Source organism: Dipodomys spectabilis, unplaced genomic scaffold (genome assembly GCF_019054845.1).
Source record: "Dipodomys spectabilis isolate Male_0828 unplaced genomic scaffold, ASM1905484v1 ptg000321l, whole genome shotgun sequence".
NCBI classification, from domain to species: domain Eukaryota; kingdom Metazoa; phylum Chordata; class Mammalia; order Rodentia; family Heteromyidae; genus Dipodomys; species Dipodomys spectabilis.
In genome coordinates, this window is record NW_024870998.1 from 340519 (window position 1) to 357797 (window position 17279).

A 17279-nucleotide genomic window follows, 5' to 3' on the forward strand; every position below is an offset into this window, starting at 1 on the left:
CGTACATCACTGAAATACAGAAAACAGTCCAAAAATTTATATGGAACAACAAAAGACCTAGAATAGCCAAAACAATTCTAGGGGATAAAGACAATATGGGAGGGCTATCCATGCCGAACTTCAAACTCTACTACAGAGCTATAATCACAAAGACAGCATGGTACTGGCACAAAAACAGACCCGAAGACCAATGGAACAGAATAAAAGATCCAGATATAAATCCACAGGCCTACAGCCAGCTGATATTCGACAAAGGAGCCAAAGACATACAATGGAAGAAACACAGCCTCTTCAACCGCTGGTGCTGGGAAAACTGGGCAGCCACATGCAGAAAACTAAAAGTGGACCCCAGCCTATCACCATGCACCAACATCAACTCAAAATGGATTAAAGACCTTACCATTAAACCTGAATCTCTGAAACTACTGCAGGACAGAGTAGGAGAGACAGTTGAACTAATAGGCACAGGAAGGAACTTCCTGAACAGAGTCCCAGGGTCACAACAAGTTGGAGAGAGACTCAACAAATGGGACTACCTTAAAATAAAAAGCTTCTGCACAGCTAAATCTATCGCAACTAAGCTAGAAAGACAACCAACTAATTGGGAAAAAATATTTACCAGCAATATATCAGACAAGGGGTTAACATCCTGTATATACAGGGAACTCAAGAAACTAATCCCTCCCAAACCTAACAAACGAATTACTAAATGGGCAAGGGAACTAAAGAGGGACTTCTCAAATGAAGAAATAAAAATGGCAAAGAAACACATGAGGAAATGTTCATCATCCCTGGTGGTGAAGGAAATGCAAATAAAGACAACCCTGAGATACCACCTTACCCCAGTCAGAATGTCCCACATCCACAAATCAGCCAACGACAAATGCTGGAGGGGATGTGGAGAAAGAGGAACCCTATTACACTGCTGGTGGGAATGTACACTTATACAACCACTTTGGAAAGCAGTCTGGAGGGTCCTTAGAAAGCTAAAGATTGACCTCCCTTACGACCCAGTCATACCACTTCTAGGCATCTACCCTGAACAACAGGAACCAATATACAAGGACACGTGCACCTCCATGTTTATTGCAGCACTGTTCGCAATAGCTAGGATATGGAAACAACCTAGGTGCCCCACCACAGATGAATGGATCCAAAAATTGTGGTATCTATACACAATGGAATATTATGCAGCCATTAGAAATGACAAAATAATGGCATTTGCAAGGAAATGGATGGAGCTAGAAGGAATCATGTTGAGCGAGGTAAGCCAAGAACGAAGAGACAAACGGTACATGGTCTCCCTCATAAGTGGATGCTAAATCCAAAAGGTTAGGTGATACGACAAAACTAACAGGACTTAAGAAACAAAGAACTCCCGCTCATCTGGTTGAACCACTACTAAATATCCTCATGCTGCTGATCACAAATATGGTATATAACATGTGAACACTGTTATATATTACAGACTGTGGTAGACAATTTGCTCCAGGGAAGTTAGAATGAACTTGTGACTTTGAAATTATGTAATCATTTAATCACAATCAAAAAAAAAAAAAAAAAAGAACCTCGGGGAAGGGAGGGAGGGAGGGGATGGTAGGGGGAAAACAATGGAGGGGGTAACAATGTTCAAGAGGAAGTGTACTCATAACCTCACTCATGTAACTGTAACCCTCTGTATAGTAGCTTTACAATAAAAAAAAAAAAAATACTGTTTTATGCAAACAGGCACAAGAACAACAGTTTGGACTAATAAAAGGACCATTCAAGGGGAAAATACACCTGGGGAAGAGAACGGACACTATTCCGGAGCGGAAGGCCTAAGAAGACCTCAGGAATCCTGTCCACAGTCAACCTAGACAGACAAGAGAAGCTGCCATCTGATCAAAGTCCTTGCTAGCTCTGGGTCCAATGCCCTCCTCCAGCCCAGTGAAGACTGCAGTTTACCCCAATACTGTAACATGAATGTAGCCTAGTAGGACCAAGTATGTCTAACCCGTGGCCAAAACCTAGCACACAAACATACATATGCAGTTACACAAGGACTCACCATGTTTCTCATTGTCCTCTAGTTCCATTGCTGACCCCTGAGCAGGAAAAAAAGGAAGAAAAAATGATTCAGGGTTGCCCTATTCTCAAAACCGTGCTTCTCTGGATCTCAAAAAAATTAACAGGATGGAGGAAGGGCAAGGGGGAGATGCTGGAGGGGTGACTATGCTTAAGATACAATGTACACATAAATGGACATGTTAAATTGAAACCCCTTTGTACAACTATTTAAAGATGACTAAAGAAAAAAAGGCAAGCAATGATGGCTCAAGTCCATAATTCTAGCTACTCAGGAGGTTGAAATTTGAGAATCACAATGTGAAGCCAGCCCAGGCAGGCAAATCCATGAGACTCTGATTTCCAATTAGCCAGCAAAAGGCTAGAGGCATGGCTCAAATGTTAACAGTCATGAGCAAACAATCATGAGCAAACAAGAGAGAGCAAGATCCAGAATTCACATGCGTGCACATACACGCGCGCGTGTATACACACACACACACACACACACACACACATACCTATAAATGAATAAATAATTAAAGGGCAGTAGGCACCAGTAGCTCACATCTGTAATCCTATCTACTAGGGAAGCTGAGATTGTGAGGATCAAAGTTCTAGACCAGTCTGAGCAGAAAAATTCATGAAACCCTTCTCAATCGAACTGAATGTTAACTAGTTCTGCTCAGGAGGCTGAGATCAGAGGATCATGGTTCAAAGCCAGCCCAGGCAGAAAGCCCTTGAGACTCTTATCTCTGGTTAACCAACAAAAAAAAAGCCTGACATAGAGCTCTGGCTCAAGTAGTAGAGAGCTAGCCTTGAACAAAAACGTGCAGGGACAGTACCCAGGCCCTGAGTTCAAGTCCCAGGACTGGCACAAAAAAAAAAAGGCCTGGATGCAATAGGGCATAACTCTCATCCTAGCAACAATGAGAAGCCTAAAATAGGTAGACCAGCTGCTCACTCAGGTAGGAAGCAAGACTGAATCTCATAAATAAACAGTACAGATAGAGGCTGAAGTCGTTGCTTAGAGGTACTCTGCACACCTAGCAGGTAAGTTCAACAACAACAAATTAAAGGAGGTAGAGGTCAGGCTCCAGTGGCACATGCTTATAATCCTACCAAACTGCAATTGTCAAAATCAAGGGCAGCTTAGACAAAAAAAAGTCCCCAAGCCAGACGCTGATGGCTCTTGCCTATAACCCTAGCTACTCAGGAGGCTGAGATCTGAGGATCACAGTTCAAAGCCAGCCCCAGCAGGAAAGCCTGTGAGACTCTTCAACGAACCACCAGAAAACCAGAAATGGCACAGTGGCTCAAGTGGTAGAGTGCTTGCCTCAAGCTGAACACAGGCACAGCACTCAGGCACAGAGTTCAAGCCCCACAACTGACCAAAAAAAATAACCAGTGCAGAACAGGGCTAGAGGTGTGATTCAATTGTAGAGCACCTATCTAGTAAGTATGAGGTTCTGAGTTGAAAGAGTACCATCAAAAAAGGAAAACAATATATAAAGAAGGTAGAAAACAAGCTGCAACATTAGGAAAAGTGTATCTATGTAATCTAAAAGCTGGAGTCCTAATCTAATGTTGCTTAAACATAATTACTAAAAACAACACCTTCTAGTAAACTTACCATTTCAATTTCTGACATTTCTGAGAGCTGAGGGGCAGCTTCTACCACAAACTGCTCGTCATCTTCATTGTCAGAATTCTGTGAGTCTATTATGACATTTGAGACGGTTTTGCCACTCCCTGACCTGAATTAGAGAAAAGTAGATTACACTTAAAGTACTGTATCAGCCACAGGTTTCCATCAACCAGCAGTAGATGAACACCAGTAGTTATCTGAGAGGAATTTAATCACTTCCAGACAGATGCCAAGGTAGAGAAACCGCTGGAAGACAGTGCTGGGTGGGGAAGGGGATCTCCAGACCCGGTAGGTGGGGTCTGCCCTCCACCATCCTCCATTGCCCAGGACTCCTGGCCACGCCCAGCCTCCCTCTACCCAGACTTTACTGTGCCCTCTGTTACACAAAGACCAGTTCTTCACTTGCAACCCTCTATCTGAAGGGCCCTGTTCTCCTAAGTGACAAACCTCAGACCAGGAGTGGCAAAGAAGACTCTGTAGGCCAAGGTACTAAGGTTGCCCAGACTTTGACTCTCTACAGAACACCCTCTCCATGCCCCTCAGTCACCTCCCAAGCCTGCTGTGGCCTAATGTCTCTGTCCAACACTCTAGTGTGTGCCTCCCTCTACTTGGGTCCTGCTATCACTCTGGGCAAGCCAACACCCTACAGTGTGGCCCAGCTACTGTTCTCCTCATCCTGCTGACTGCTTCCATCCAAGGGCTCTCTAGTACCTTGGCACTCTCTCACCCAACATCCCAGCTATACACAGACTCCCTCTGCTGAAGCACTTATAGTAGCACTACCTGGGCCTTGGCCTAAGCCCACAACCAAGAAGTCTTCAAGACACTTTTCCCACCTGCCTTCATCTGCAACTTAATGTGCTCATACCATAGGCAATCTCCTTAATTCCTATGCCCCACTGTTACCCTGTAGCAATTGTATACCTGAATACACAAACACAGACACACACACATGCACACACATACATAATATACACGTACATGCAATGTATACCCACACTATTCCTGTGATTCTTTTGCAGCAAAACTCCTGGAAAAGCATGTCTGCACTTAATATCTCCTATTCCTGCTTCTTGAAACCCATTCTGATCCAGCCTAACCGCTGTCTCTGCTCATGATTTTAAGACCATTTAGTTTTGTTTAGCTAGTTCTAGGGCTTGAACTCAGGGTCTTATGTTCTCAGTTGGCTTTTTTCCTCTAGGCTAGCAATCTACCATTTGAGCCACAGCTCCACTTCCAGCTTTTTGAGATTAGAGTCTTACAGACTTTCCTGGCTGGGCTGGCTTCAAACTGAGGTCCTCAGATCTCAGCCTCCTGAGTAGCTATGTGAGCTGCCAGGACCCAGCTGAACCATTTGTTTTTAAACTTTTGTGCAAATAAGCCATTAACCTTCCCCCTCCCCCTTTTCCCTCATTGTTTTGATACTTACAAAGCCTTCTACCTAGGGATCTGAGAAAAATAGCCCATCATTTCTGAAGTCCCACCCCCTCCTCCTCCCCTCACCCCCCCTCCCATTCATCTGGAAGGTATGCAGTTATATGGTTTAGGGCTGAGCTTTCCCAGAATTTCCTGCCACCCTTAGTTTGTTTGTTTGATTTTTGGTTGGGTGTGAGGCTTGAACTCTGGGCGCTGTCTCTCAGCTCTTCAGCTCAAAGCAAGCACTCTACCACCTGAGCCATAGTGCCACTTTCGGCTTTTTCTGCTCATGTGGTGCTGAGGAATTGAACCCAGGGCCTCATGCGTGCAAGGCAAGCGCTCTACCACTGAGCCACCACGCTCTCTTAGTACAAGCCCACGCCTGCATGTTCAGAAGAGCACTTGTGGCCCATACAACTAGCCTCACCTGTCTGTTGGCAGTGTCTCCATGCTCTCCTGTCGTTTAACCCGGGGAGGTGCAGGCCGTGCACTCCCAGGCCGAGGTATTCTTCTAGACCCAAGTGTTAGAAAAGCAAAAAAGACATGTAAGAAACACATTTTGAAGTGGACAAGAGAAAACCAAGGTCAACATTAGTGCTAAGTTCCACGACACCACCAACATACTAGACACACTCAGCAGAGTAGTGAGACAGTTACCTCAAAGTGGCATACCTCAACCATTTCTAAGCATTTCCCTAAACTTCTACAATATTTGGTATGCAGTACATTACTAACTTTTGCTTTCTTTGTACAAATATTTTTCTAAGTCAGCACAAGCACTAAGCACACAGCAAAAGGGTTGAGAAGAGGTGCCACAGCACCTCCCTGGACATGGCCACTGGGCCAAGCCTTGGGTAAAAAAGCACTTACCTGACACTGGAGGAAAGCTCACTGGGGATTTCAGCAGTCTCTGACACCTCTGACTTCTCTTGTAAAGCAGGTCCAGCTTCTCCATCTAAACAGGTGACAATCCAATCAGCAATTCACAAAACACAAACTGATAAGATTTAATTCTATAATTCAAATGTAAATATCCATTAATTCAAATGTAAATATTTGAAAAGAGTAAATGACTTCAAATATAAATGAGTTATATTTTTGTCCATTTTGATTCTAATAAAACAAAGATGTCTGATATCTAAATAGGGTGAAGATTTGAGGAAATGGGTGTACTCAAACACTATGGATGAAAGAATAATCAACTCTGCAATTTAACTTAAAAAATACAACCTAAGAACTAGGCATATGTGGGCTGGGAAGGTGGCTCAGTGGTAGAGCGCTTGCCTTGCATGCCTGAGGCCCTGGGTTCGATCCCTCGGCACCACATAAGAAAAAAGAAAAAAGCCGGAAGTGGCTCAAGTGGTAGAGCGCTAGCCTTGAGCTGAAGAGCTGAGGGACAGTGCCCAGGCCCAGAGTTCAGAACCTACGACCAGACCCCCTCCCCCAAAAAAGAAATAGGCATATGTAATTACACATCAGCCAGGAGGGTACCAAATTATGGACTGGTCAGTCACATGTTAGACTCAATTCTAAAACACTTAACCTTCTAATAGGTAACTTATGCAGTAGAGCACCAACCCATGATTATATACACACACATGGGGTACTGGGCAGATGTCCACTTACGCCTCAAGTAGTAGAGTTGCCAAGCACTTTTTATATCTACATTTTGAAAATTTTCTGCTCAGATGTGTACTACAGCATCCCCACACCCCCACCCCATACTGGTATGAGGGTTTCAATTCAAAGCCTTGAGCTCTTGTTTGGATTTCTAATGGCTGGCACTCTACCTCTTGAACAACCATGGTACCACATCGGTTTTTTATAATCTGAAAGGTTTTTGTTGTTGTCGTTTCATTTGGTAAAAAGATTTAACTTACAAGTTAGAAACCCAAACTATTAAAGAGAATTAAGTTTTGTTCACGAAAGTAAAAGTGCCAGGCACTGTGGCTCATGTCTATTCAGCTATTTGGATACCAGCTGAGGCAAAACATGAGCCAGGCATGGTGGCACATGTCTCTAATTTGCCACAGGGAGGCCATTAGGTAAGAGGAGGACAGTCTGTGATCCACCCTGTGCCAAGCATGAGATCCTACCTGGAAAATAGCTGAAGCAAAAAAGGGCTTGAAATGTGACTCAACTGGCAAAGACTTTGCCCTAGCTCAAACCCCGGTACTACCAAAAATGACAATAAAGTAGGAGTAATTCAGAAAGTAATAAATCAGAACTTAAACATTGGAAATAAACATACAGTGGGAAAAAAAGTCCTGAAATACTGTCTTTTCATGATTAAAATATACTAACATTATGCATAGTACCCCTACAGGATTGCAATTTAAAACATATCAATTGACTCTTAAATTCACATGGCACATTTCCTTAAAATACTTTCACTGGTGCAAATGTAAAGGAAGCACAGAACTGAGAGCCGTCGTGACACCTGCGCAGCCTGCAACTTCTCCAAATACTGCAGAGCCATCCTCACCTGCATCGCTGGTGGAGTCACCTAAACAAAGAGGACATCAGAAGTGAGCTTTGGGTCCGTACACTGTGAGCAGCAGTAGAGAAAAGCACACCACGAATGGCACAGTACGGACTAGGAAATAAGGCTGCCCCTCAGGGCCTTTTTCCCAGTATTCCACTGCTGTTCTGACATTTTCAGCTATGAATAATACTCACATAAAAACTGGAAGCCAGATCATGGAGACAAGTACAGAGATAAATTGCACCATTAGGGGCTAGTATGAAGGCTGAGACAGGGAGAACAAATTCCAAGCTACTTGCAAGATGTGGTGAAGAAGCTCAGCCCACCCTGTGGAACAAGTCTCCACCAGGCTCCACAGCCCCTCTGTACCTCCACCCAGGTCATCCATGGGGGGAGGGAAGTACTCAAAGCCAGCCTAAGGTACAAAATATTTGTGTCACACTCTGAAAATACAGGAACACATTTGCAAAAGACCTGCACTACATGGGTGGCTGTGAGGGTGAGGACACAGGAGAAGGGGACAAGTATGTGCATTCATGTATGCCTACCTCCACAGGGACAGCCTCCTGGCACGCCACAGGAATCAAAGGGGACGAGCACTTCCATAGCCATGGGAGGCCTCCTGTGAGTGCTATGGGAGAAACCCTGTCTCTACAGCCCTAGGAGACCCCAGAGGTCACATCCCAGACACAGCAGAGGCAGCAGCAATGAGGGACCTACAGATCACGGCTCCAGGCAGAGGACAGCATGAAGGTGAGCATCAGTGATGCTGGAAGAGCTGCTTCAAGGACGTTAGGATGGTGCTCAGGGCATCAGGGGTGTCGGGGCTCTGCTCAACCTGGGGACAGGGCTGCCAAAGGCAAAGGCCGGGCAATGTGGTGTGACCTGGAGTCTGAGCCTTTTGCAGAGACAGCACAAAGAGTCCTATGAGATAGGGGGACAATGTCTTGGGGTTGCTGGGTGTGGATTCACAAGGCATTTGGAAAGGTTACTGAGGCAGGGTAATTAAATCACAAGGCAATTCCAGACAGTAAGTGAACATACGACCTGTCTATATTGTAGAGACAGTACCTCAACCAAGGGACACTTCCAGTCCCATCACCAGAGATACAGAGGCCTTCTCCATATAGTGCAGCCTACCTAGGCTGCTAAGACATCCTTCCCAGCTCCCTCCTACTATTCTCTGGTCCCACTGTGCCAGACGTTGGCCCAGAGAGCTCACCTGCACCTGGCTCCTGTACCCTTGCACGTGTGACAGCTCTTCATCCACATGCCCACAGGTACCAGCCTCCCACTGCTCTCAAAGGCCGAATGCTCTCACACATGGCCACACGAGGTCTGCCAGCCCCTCCCCACTCCCCCTGCCTCACTCTCAATGCTTCCATCGTGCCCAGCCATCACCTGAGCTCCACTATGCACTTCCTGCTGCCTGGCAGACTCCTCAGCCACCACCCCTGCTCCCCGTCAGCAAAGACCCAACACCCCTGCTCCTCTCCCTCCCTCCAGCACCTCATGTTAAGCAGTCTCTTTATTCCATGTGCATGCATCATTTCAGCCTGTGTGCTAACATTGGGAAGCAGCGGATGTCCTCTCTGCTCCCTGATGCACTCCCTCTGGGGCCGACACACAACAGCCTCTGTTAAATACTTTCTGTGTGAATAGACAAACATTCACCTCACCTGGCCATGCCCCACAACCCCCAGACCCATCAACGCATGCTGTGAGTGTGTCAAGGTTTTGAGAAACAGGCTCTTGTATTTTATAGCTCTTTCTAAGCTGAGCATAACACTGCTAAGACAGGACTGCACTTGAGACCTGGGGGAACATAGTAACTGGGTGGATGGTGGCAGTGGCTACACTCATGTACTTCCAAAGCCAGCCTGCAGAAATCCCCAGTCACCCCAAAAACCTGTTTCAGAGTGGTGTCTCCTGTGCTGCCTACTAACACCGTGGGGTATGTGCAAAGGGAGCGCGGTTTACTTGCCACACCCAGCTCCAGGAGGAGGTGGCACATGGGCTGTGCCCGAAGGGAGAGTAGGTGCCAGCCAGCCTACTCAGCAGCCCCTCACACAGGTGCTCCATCTGCTCCCACAGGTGTGCAGGAGCCATTCTTACCTGTCTGCTTTACTGCCGGGGCTGCCTCACTGCTCTCACGCCACCGACTGGTTGAATTATCATCTGAAATACTAGTCCAGTTAGTATTAGCTACTGAAACAGTTTACAACTGGTCACTAAGGCTGCACACTGAAGGGGGAAGGGGTGACAAATGACCTGGCTGATGAAAAGCACACTTATCCATTCACATTCTCCCACACAGAAAGTATACACAGGGCTGACAAAGACAGCCTAGGAAAATGTGTTTCCAGAATGTTCCTCTCTTGTATGATTCTGGAACTGTCTGTAAGCAGTACTACTCAGCTGGGTACTTCCCTGGCCATGGCAGACTGCCCACCTTCCACTTCTAGACCTTCCTCGACACAGCAGCCTCCACTGCTGCTCCCTCCTCAGCCACGCCTGGGAGTTAAGCTGACGCAGGTAGCTGGCCATTGCAGGAAAGGCAGAAGAAAAGGAAATATTTCTTTCACAGTCGCCATCCTGACATACTGAGAGGTTGATTACTGAGTTGGTGAAATATCAATGCCTGAGAAGTCACATATTTTCCCTATTAAAAGCAGAAATGAGTTCTGAAACCCAGAACTCATTGTTGAGTATGAGTTTTGGCACATGTAAGAATGAATATGAGGGGCTGGGAAGATGGCTCAGTGGTAGAGCGCTTGCCTTGCATGCATGAGGCCCTGGGTTCAATTCCTTAGCACCACATAAGCAGAAAAAGCCAGAAGTGGCACTGTGGCTCAAGTGGTAGAGCGCTAGCCTTGAGCTGAAGAGCTGAGCGACAGCGCCCAGGCCCAGAGTTCAGGCCCCACAACTGACCCCCAAAAAAAGAATGAATATGATTCCTACAATAGTCTGAAGTAATGGGGGTATACTGACACTCATTGCAGGTTGGTTCTGAAAATAAAGTTGATATAAAACCTAAAAAAAAAAAAAGCAAAAGAAGCCAACACCACCTCACGCCTATCATCCTAATCTCCAATTAACCAGAAAAAAAAAAACTGGAAAGTGAAGGTGGCTCAAGTGATAGAGTATCAGCCATAAGTAAAAAAAGCTAAGCAAAAACGCAAGGACCAGTGTTCAAGCCCCAGTACTAGCACTAACAGAAAAAAAAAAAAAATGGAACCATCACCCAAGGACACACCATTCTTTTGGAGAGAAAATAAGAGAGGAAAATACTCCCTTTCCTGAAGCCAGAATCAGTCATTAGCCATCTATAACTCATTTAGACATATGACACACTTTTATAAGGAAAAAATTTCAATCTATAAAGTAGACTTAACAGTCTAAGTGTCTATAATATTTTAGAGAGCATGACAAGAAAATGAACATGAACTATTAAGACATAAAAGCAAACATAAGCTTAAAAATTATATATTACTAATTATAGAAGAGCTCTAATAATTTTATCATTTTTGATTCAACAGCATCAAATATTTTCTATATGTAAAACAGCATCACACTAAATACATACAAGTCTATTATTTTCTGTCCATAGTCTGAGACTAATAATATTTTGGTTCTTTTTTTTTTTTGGCAATGCTGGGATTCAACCCAAGGTAACATTCTATCATTGAGCTACCATTCCTAATCTAGATACTTTGCATCATCTTTTCTTTCCAAAGTTTTACAAGCATTCCTAAGTAAGCCTTACTAAACCTCAAGTTCACACAAATTGAAAGAACACAAGAGCAGATTATATATTCTCAACAATACTCCAGTCAAGTCTCAGTGACAAAGAAGATTAACCAGCCACAGCTTTAAAAAAGTAAACAACGAGCTTATTAAAAAATAAAATTTCTATTACCTAGCAACTGATGCAATGGGACAATAATCTATTCAGAAAATAATAAAGATAAAAAAGTGTCACTCAAGTGGTAGGGTCTTCCTAGCAAGTGCAAGGCCCCGAGTTCAAATCCAAGTATCACCAATTTTAAAAGGGCCAGCCTTCTAAGTTCAGGCTCTGAATCTAAGCAATACCTGTGCATCAGGGTCCTCACCCATCCTGAGCCGCAGCTCACCCTGTTTCACAGAGCTAATGTAAACTCAAGTGTGCATGGCTTCAAGGGTGATGCCACCTCAGTTACTACTGCTGAAGTCCACAGTCAGCAACACTCATAAGGTCATTGCCAGTACTCTGACATTCTCCGAGGGGTCTGTGCAAACTTTAGCTGTGCTTAGTTTCTGTTCAGTCTGATCAAAAAGGGTCAGGGGAGATGGTCCAAGTTGTACATGTATGCTGGCTAGTAGAAAGCCAAGTTCAAGCCAAAAAAAAAAAAAAAAATCTGATGAAATAACATACTTTAAAAAATTGAAAACATTTTTGGAACAGTTAGAACAAAAAAAAATAGGTTTTTTAATACTAGAAAACAATAATCTATTCAGTAAGTTAAAAACTTTGTGGCTGCATAAGAAAATGCCTATTTAATTGTATTTTTATTTATTTATTTTTTTAGTTGGTTATGGGGCTTGAAGGGGCTGGGCACTGTCCCTCAGCTCTTCAGCTCAAGGCAAGCACTCTACCACTTGAGCCACAGCACCACTTCCAGTTTTCTGGTGGTTTACTGGAGATAAGCATCTCATGGACCTTCTGCCCTGGCTGGCTTTGAACAGGGATCCTCAGATCTCAGCCTCCTTAGTAACTAGGATTACAGGCATGAGCCACCTGCATCCAGCTCTCATTGTATTTTTTGGGCCACATGTTGAGATATTTATGAACTGTCAGGATGTTTTGGACATACTTTGAAATAATATGTAAGAATTCATAGCTAAGGTGAATATAGCAAAATCTTGGAAATAATCGATCAAGGTGTTAACTATCAGCATTCTTTCTACTTTTTTACATTTTTTATAATAAAAAAGGAAATAAAGGAAACAAAATAAAGATAACAGCATAATATTCCAGAAAACTTGGAATTGTCAAACAACCTCAAAGGACAAGGCACATGGCCCAGCTTATATACCCAGAAAGCCGGAAGAAACCTCTTATGATCTGAAAAAGACACAGATCAATTCACTTCAGTCCACCCACAAAGCAAGACAGTAACAACAAAACCCACAAGGTCCTTTGTGAGGACCCAAAAGCAGCACTAGGTGGTCCAAGCAGTGAGCACAGAGCTTGGAGGGACTGGTCAGTGGGAACAGTAACTGTGCTCTGAAAACATGGGCTGGGCACAGCAGTGCACACCTGTAAACCCAAGCACTCAGGAGGCCTTAAGACTCAAAAGTTTTAAAAATTAAACAGGTTTCTCACCAAAGCACTAGGAATAAAAGGTAACTATAAGGAAAGGATCATTCAGCAGACCAGAGGGCAGTAGCTTCAGAAGTCACACTGGACACAAGAAGCTGAGGAACTCTAGCAACTGCTCGTGATTCTCAATTCCAAAAGTAAAGTGACCGAGCTTAGAGACATCTGTGATGGATGTCAGGGCCCAGGTGCACAGCAGAAGGTCAAGGCAAGTGTAGCAGCAGAACCCAAGGGGAGAAAGGTTGGCAGGGAGAAAGACATGTGCCCTGGGGCCACTCCAGAGCCCAGCCTCTGCTCTGCACTACTCCCGGCCACTGTTCCTGTTCCTGAACCCGCACCACTACCCTCGGGCAACAAGTGAGCACGTGACTCCTTCTGCCTCACCAGGTAACATCAAGTTTCATTCTAGTCTACAAAACACTCAATGTGTGCAGTGCAAGTTCCCCAATAGTAAGCCTGTACATTATTTCCACATCTCTACACAGAGCTTACTCTGTGTAAGCCTAAGGAATATTTCCAGTTTATTTGAAATTCATGGGCCCATCTCACATTAGGCTTTGACTCACCTCAATCTGGGGCTGTCAAACTGAAGTGATGTGTCCTGACCAGAGCACACCTGGGTTCTGCTACTGTGTTGTATTTCTGTATCATGAGCAATGAGGACCATCACAGCTCAGGAATGCTGCTCAGGGAACATACCCATGCACCTCTCAAGGCCAGGAGGTGTGCGAGTGGAGAAGTGAGGGTCAGCATTGACCTCCTGTATGGGCCGCAGAAAGCAGCTCCCGCCTGAGCTTGTACCACTTACTCTCCTCTCTGGACCAATTCTCTGCTATAGGAGCCTGCAGATGAGAAATGCTCTCCCTAAATAAACACACTGCCACAGATGGGGTTGAACTGGAACGTGCATACCTATGATAGCCGAGTTCTCATCAATGAGAAATCATCCTGCTCTGGGTGGTCATCTATGCCTTGGTTTCCTGACTGCTGATGACCAGCAAAACCATATGCAGCTGCCTATGGGGAATAAAACCACCCTGGTGGCTTTCCCTTGCCCCTGCTGCATCCACGGGGAAGGAGCACAGCACACACCCCTCTTAGAGATGCCAGGGCTGCTGGGACTCCGTGGTTCAGAGACATTCTTGTCAGCATTCTAGCTACAACTTCAAAAAATTTTTTTTTAAAAATCAGATAAATACCAGGCAGATAAATACCTTCTCCTAGAGCCAAAATTTACACGATTTTCTTCCTGCGTATAGCCTATGAATTCTACTTCTGAAGAACCTGAAGCCACAGACAACTGGACTGACCGACGTTTAATGAAGGATCACCCATGTGTGCACCAACTTACATTGCCAGCATGTGTCTAAATGGGTAAGGAACAGGTCATGTCTTCAAGGTGTCAAAGCACGCTTCACAGTAAGAGCCTTAATGTCAGGTCTCAATGGAACAAAGTAGAGAAGTCTTAATAGAAATTATGTATAAGCTGCGCACGTTATTCCTTCATGTGATCACATCACTTTATAAAATTCTAACAAAGCAAAATTAAGAAAGCATCTTGGGGCTGGAGGTGTGCCTCCAGTGGCATAGCATCTGTCTAGCAAGTGAGAGCCAAGTTCAAACCCCAGTACTGCCAAAAAGAAAAAAAGAAAACGAAAAAGGACACAGCTAGACTTACACTTACACTTACTTACACTTATACATACAGTGTACATTTTATATTGTATATGCTAAAACACATCTTTATCATATATAGCATGCATCTTATACCTAAAAAGTAAATGTAAAAAGCCGCATTAATAATATTGTCACTTAGCAAATAAAGTCAAATGAAATGCCAGGTCACATCTAATTTTCAGCACACTGTGAAAAAACTTGACAAAGTGGTCAGAGTAAGAAATAATTTCTAACTATACTGGGTTGTAAACACTTCATACCAAAATAGAGGAATTTAAACTAAAGAACTCATTTTTCTTACCCATTTCTGAAGCTGTAGTTTCCTGATCTGGTTCATTACTAAATCCACACACTGTGGAGTCTAAAATTTTAGCTGAAAGTGGAACTGTGGCTCAAAGTGGTAGAGCACTAGCCTTGAGCAAAAGAGATCAGGACAGCACCCAGGTCCTGAGTTCAAGCCCCATGACTGACCAAAAAAAAAAAACAAAAACAAAAACAATGAAATTTAGCTGGAATATTATCCTCTTCCCTGACATAAGATGGCTAACAGCAGATGAAAATTCATAAACACTTTTGTTTAGCTGCTTTAGTAGGATTTATAGGGGTCTAACCCTCTGCCCTGTCTACTCTGTTTCAGAAGGCACCTCTCTGAAGACAAAATAGGGAACCCTCGCCCTTTTCCAACACAAGGGTCTTTCTCTTGGCTCTCAAGACATCTACACTCTCAGATCTCCTCCAAAGGAGGCCTTGCTCCCTTTGCCAGCTTCTCCCTCTGTCAGCCTGAGTCCTGGCAAGCCTAGAGCTCAGCATACACTCCAAGCCGTGTGCACCAACTCTCAGGTGTGTCTCACCTTTGGTTTCTACGACTCTCCCTGATGGCAGGCCTACATCCACCTCCATGCACACCTCCACTTGGGTGTTGCACAGACATCTCAGACTGGATGTATCCCAAATAAGAGTTCCTGGCCCTGGTTCCTAACCCACCAAACAGCTTTTCCCAAGTCTTCTGTTTCAGTACGTGGCACTGCCTATGTGCCCAGAACTGCCAAATGTGTCGCCCTTTGAGTCCTCTCCTTTCTAACAAGCAGCACCTAATCCATCCTAGTTGTTACCTCTATGGCCGTCTTCCGTTCCATCTGCTCCCCCCCGAGTGCCTGTCTGACCACCCTCATCCATCATCCAGGCTCCTCCCTGCTCTCCAACCTGTTTCCACCCTCCAATTTCAGGAGTTCCTTTTAAAACTCAAGTCAAACCTGATTTCTATCCTACTTCAACCCACCAGGACCTTGAAACACACAGCCAACGAGGTCCAGCACTTCTGGGCCCAGCTGACAGGTCCTTGTCCCCTTCTACCCTAGCCTGAGAAGTGGACTTCCTGACACACATGTAGTCAAGCCTGTCTTCCAGCTCAGGATCCTTGGACACCTACACGTCTTCCTCCTCCCCAGTCAGCTCTCAGAAGCTCAGCGAGGCCCTCCATGCTTATTTATGCCTCTCCATTCCTACTTCTCTTGATTCCATTTTCCTTCAAAATAACCATCAGCACCTTGCATGCACTTTTGCACCTGTGTTCTTTTTATAATTATAAATGTCTGTACCCTAAAGAAAGGAGGCTCTAGTGGACAATCGCAGTCCACAGCTGACTGGCTGGAACAACCTCAGCTAGCCGAGGGCAGCCCTGCACTCTGTCCAGCAGGATCCACATTCCTCTGCCTCCTCCTCTCTGGCGGAGGTGTCAGGCGCTCAGGGCAGTCACGCAGGGCAGGGTTTCTGTGGTCACCTCACACAGCTCCATGTGCAGTGACACCACACAAACAGAAGTCAGCAGTGACAATTTCAACTCACAGACATTCACTCACAGCCTCACTACAGCCCACTGAGTCTTACCGAGCTGCATCATAGCACGTTCCTTCTTAGCTTTACGGTAGGAGGAGTTATGTTCTTTTTCAGGGGAAAGGCTATTTTCACTGGTTTTAGTGTCTTTTCTTCCTGACATGAAATTGCACAATGAAAATACGTATTAAACTTACTTTGTAATGTTGGATGGTTATTTTTAAAAATGAATTAAAATGTACTCTATATCTCAGTTCTCAGTTCTGCTGTAATATACTATTTAGGAATGAGTAGAAATGACCACATTCTTATGCAGATGTCTTCTGAGCTCACAGAGATTAAGAATCTACACACAGCTTACATATGCTGCCCTCACAGTCTCATGGATTCAAAACTTACTCTTGAAAGGAATACACAAGTCCATGTCTTGAGAACCTCTAGGTGCATGGTAGAATGCTGAGGCATGCCAGCTTGGCTGGAAAGGGCCTGGGGAAGGTCAGTGCCTGGCCCGTAAGCAGGAAGATAAGTCCATTATGCTGCTGACTAAAGGTAGGGAAGCTCACTAACACAAAGCGTACAAGTCCCTGTGAGAAAAACCTGGTAACAATCCCATGGCACCAGTTCTGTAGAACATGGAGGAAGTGTCCTGAGTGGTTAGAAAGGAGATGATATCTACTGAGAAACTCTGAGCAGCAGTGGGAGAACTACTAGACTAACTGAGAAATGAAGGCTGGATTTAGCATACTACCAAAAATCAGCACTTATCTCCATCCAATAAGTATCATTACAAAACAGAAGACCCCACCATCAGAGCA

General features: G+C 44.7%; 1 protein-coding gene across 8 annotated transcripts in view; it reads right to left on the reverse strand.

Moving 5' to 3' along the window:
* Positions 1–17279, reverse strand: part of Traf3ip1 (TRAF3 interacting protein 1) — a 68632-nt gene that overhangs the window by 36488 nt on the left and 14865 nt on the right. The window contains exons 8-15 of one of the 8 annotated variants that reach the window (XM_042702347.1): positions 16537–16548; positions 14912–15016; positions 9711–9803; positions 7596–7616; positions 5981–6065; positions 5538–5621; positions 3680–3803; positions 2051–2087 (exon numbers count right to left, since the gene is read on the reverse strand). In XM_042702347.1, the coding sequence (XP_042558281.1) occupies positions 2051–2087; positions 3680–3803; positions 5538–5621; positions 5981–6065; positions 7596–7616; positions 9711–9803; positions 14912–15016; positions 16537–16548 (561 nt within the window). Of the gene's footprint in view, positions 1–2050; positions 2088–3679; positions 3804–5537; positions 5622–5980; positions 6066–7532; positions 7617–9710; positions 9804–14911; positions 15017–16518; positions 16621–17279 lie in introns of all 8 variants that reach the window. The other 7 variants (XM_042702344.1, XM_042702342.1, XM_042702341.1 and 4 more) reach the window with 7 other exon arrangements.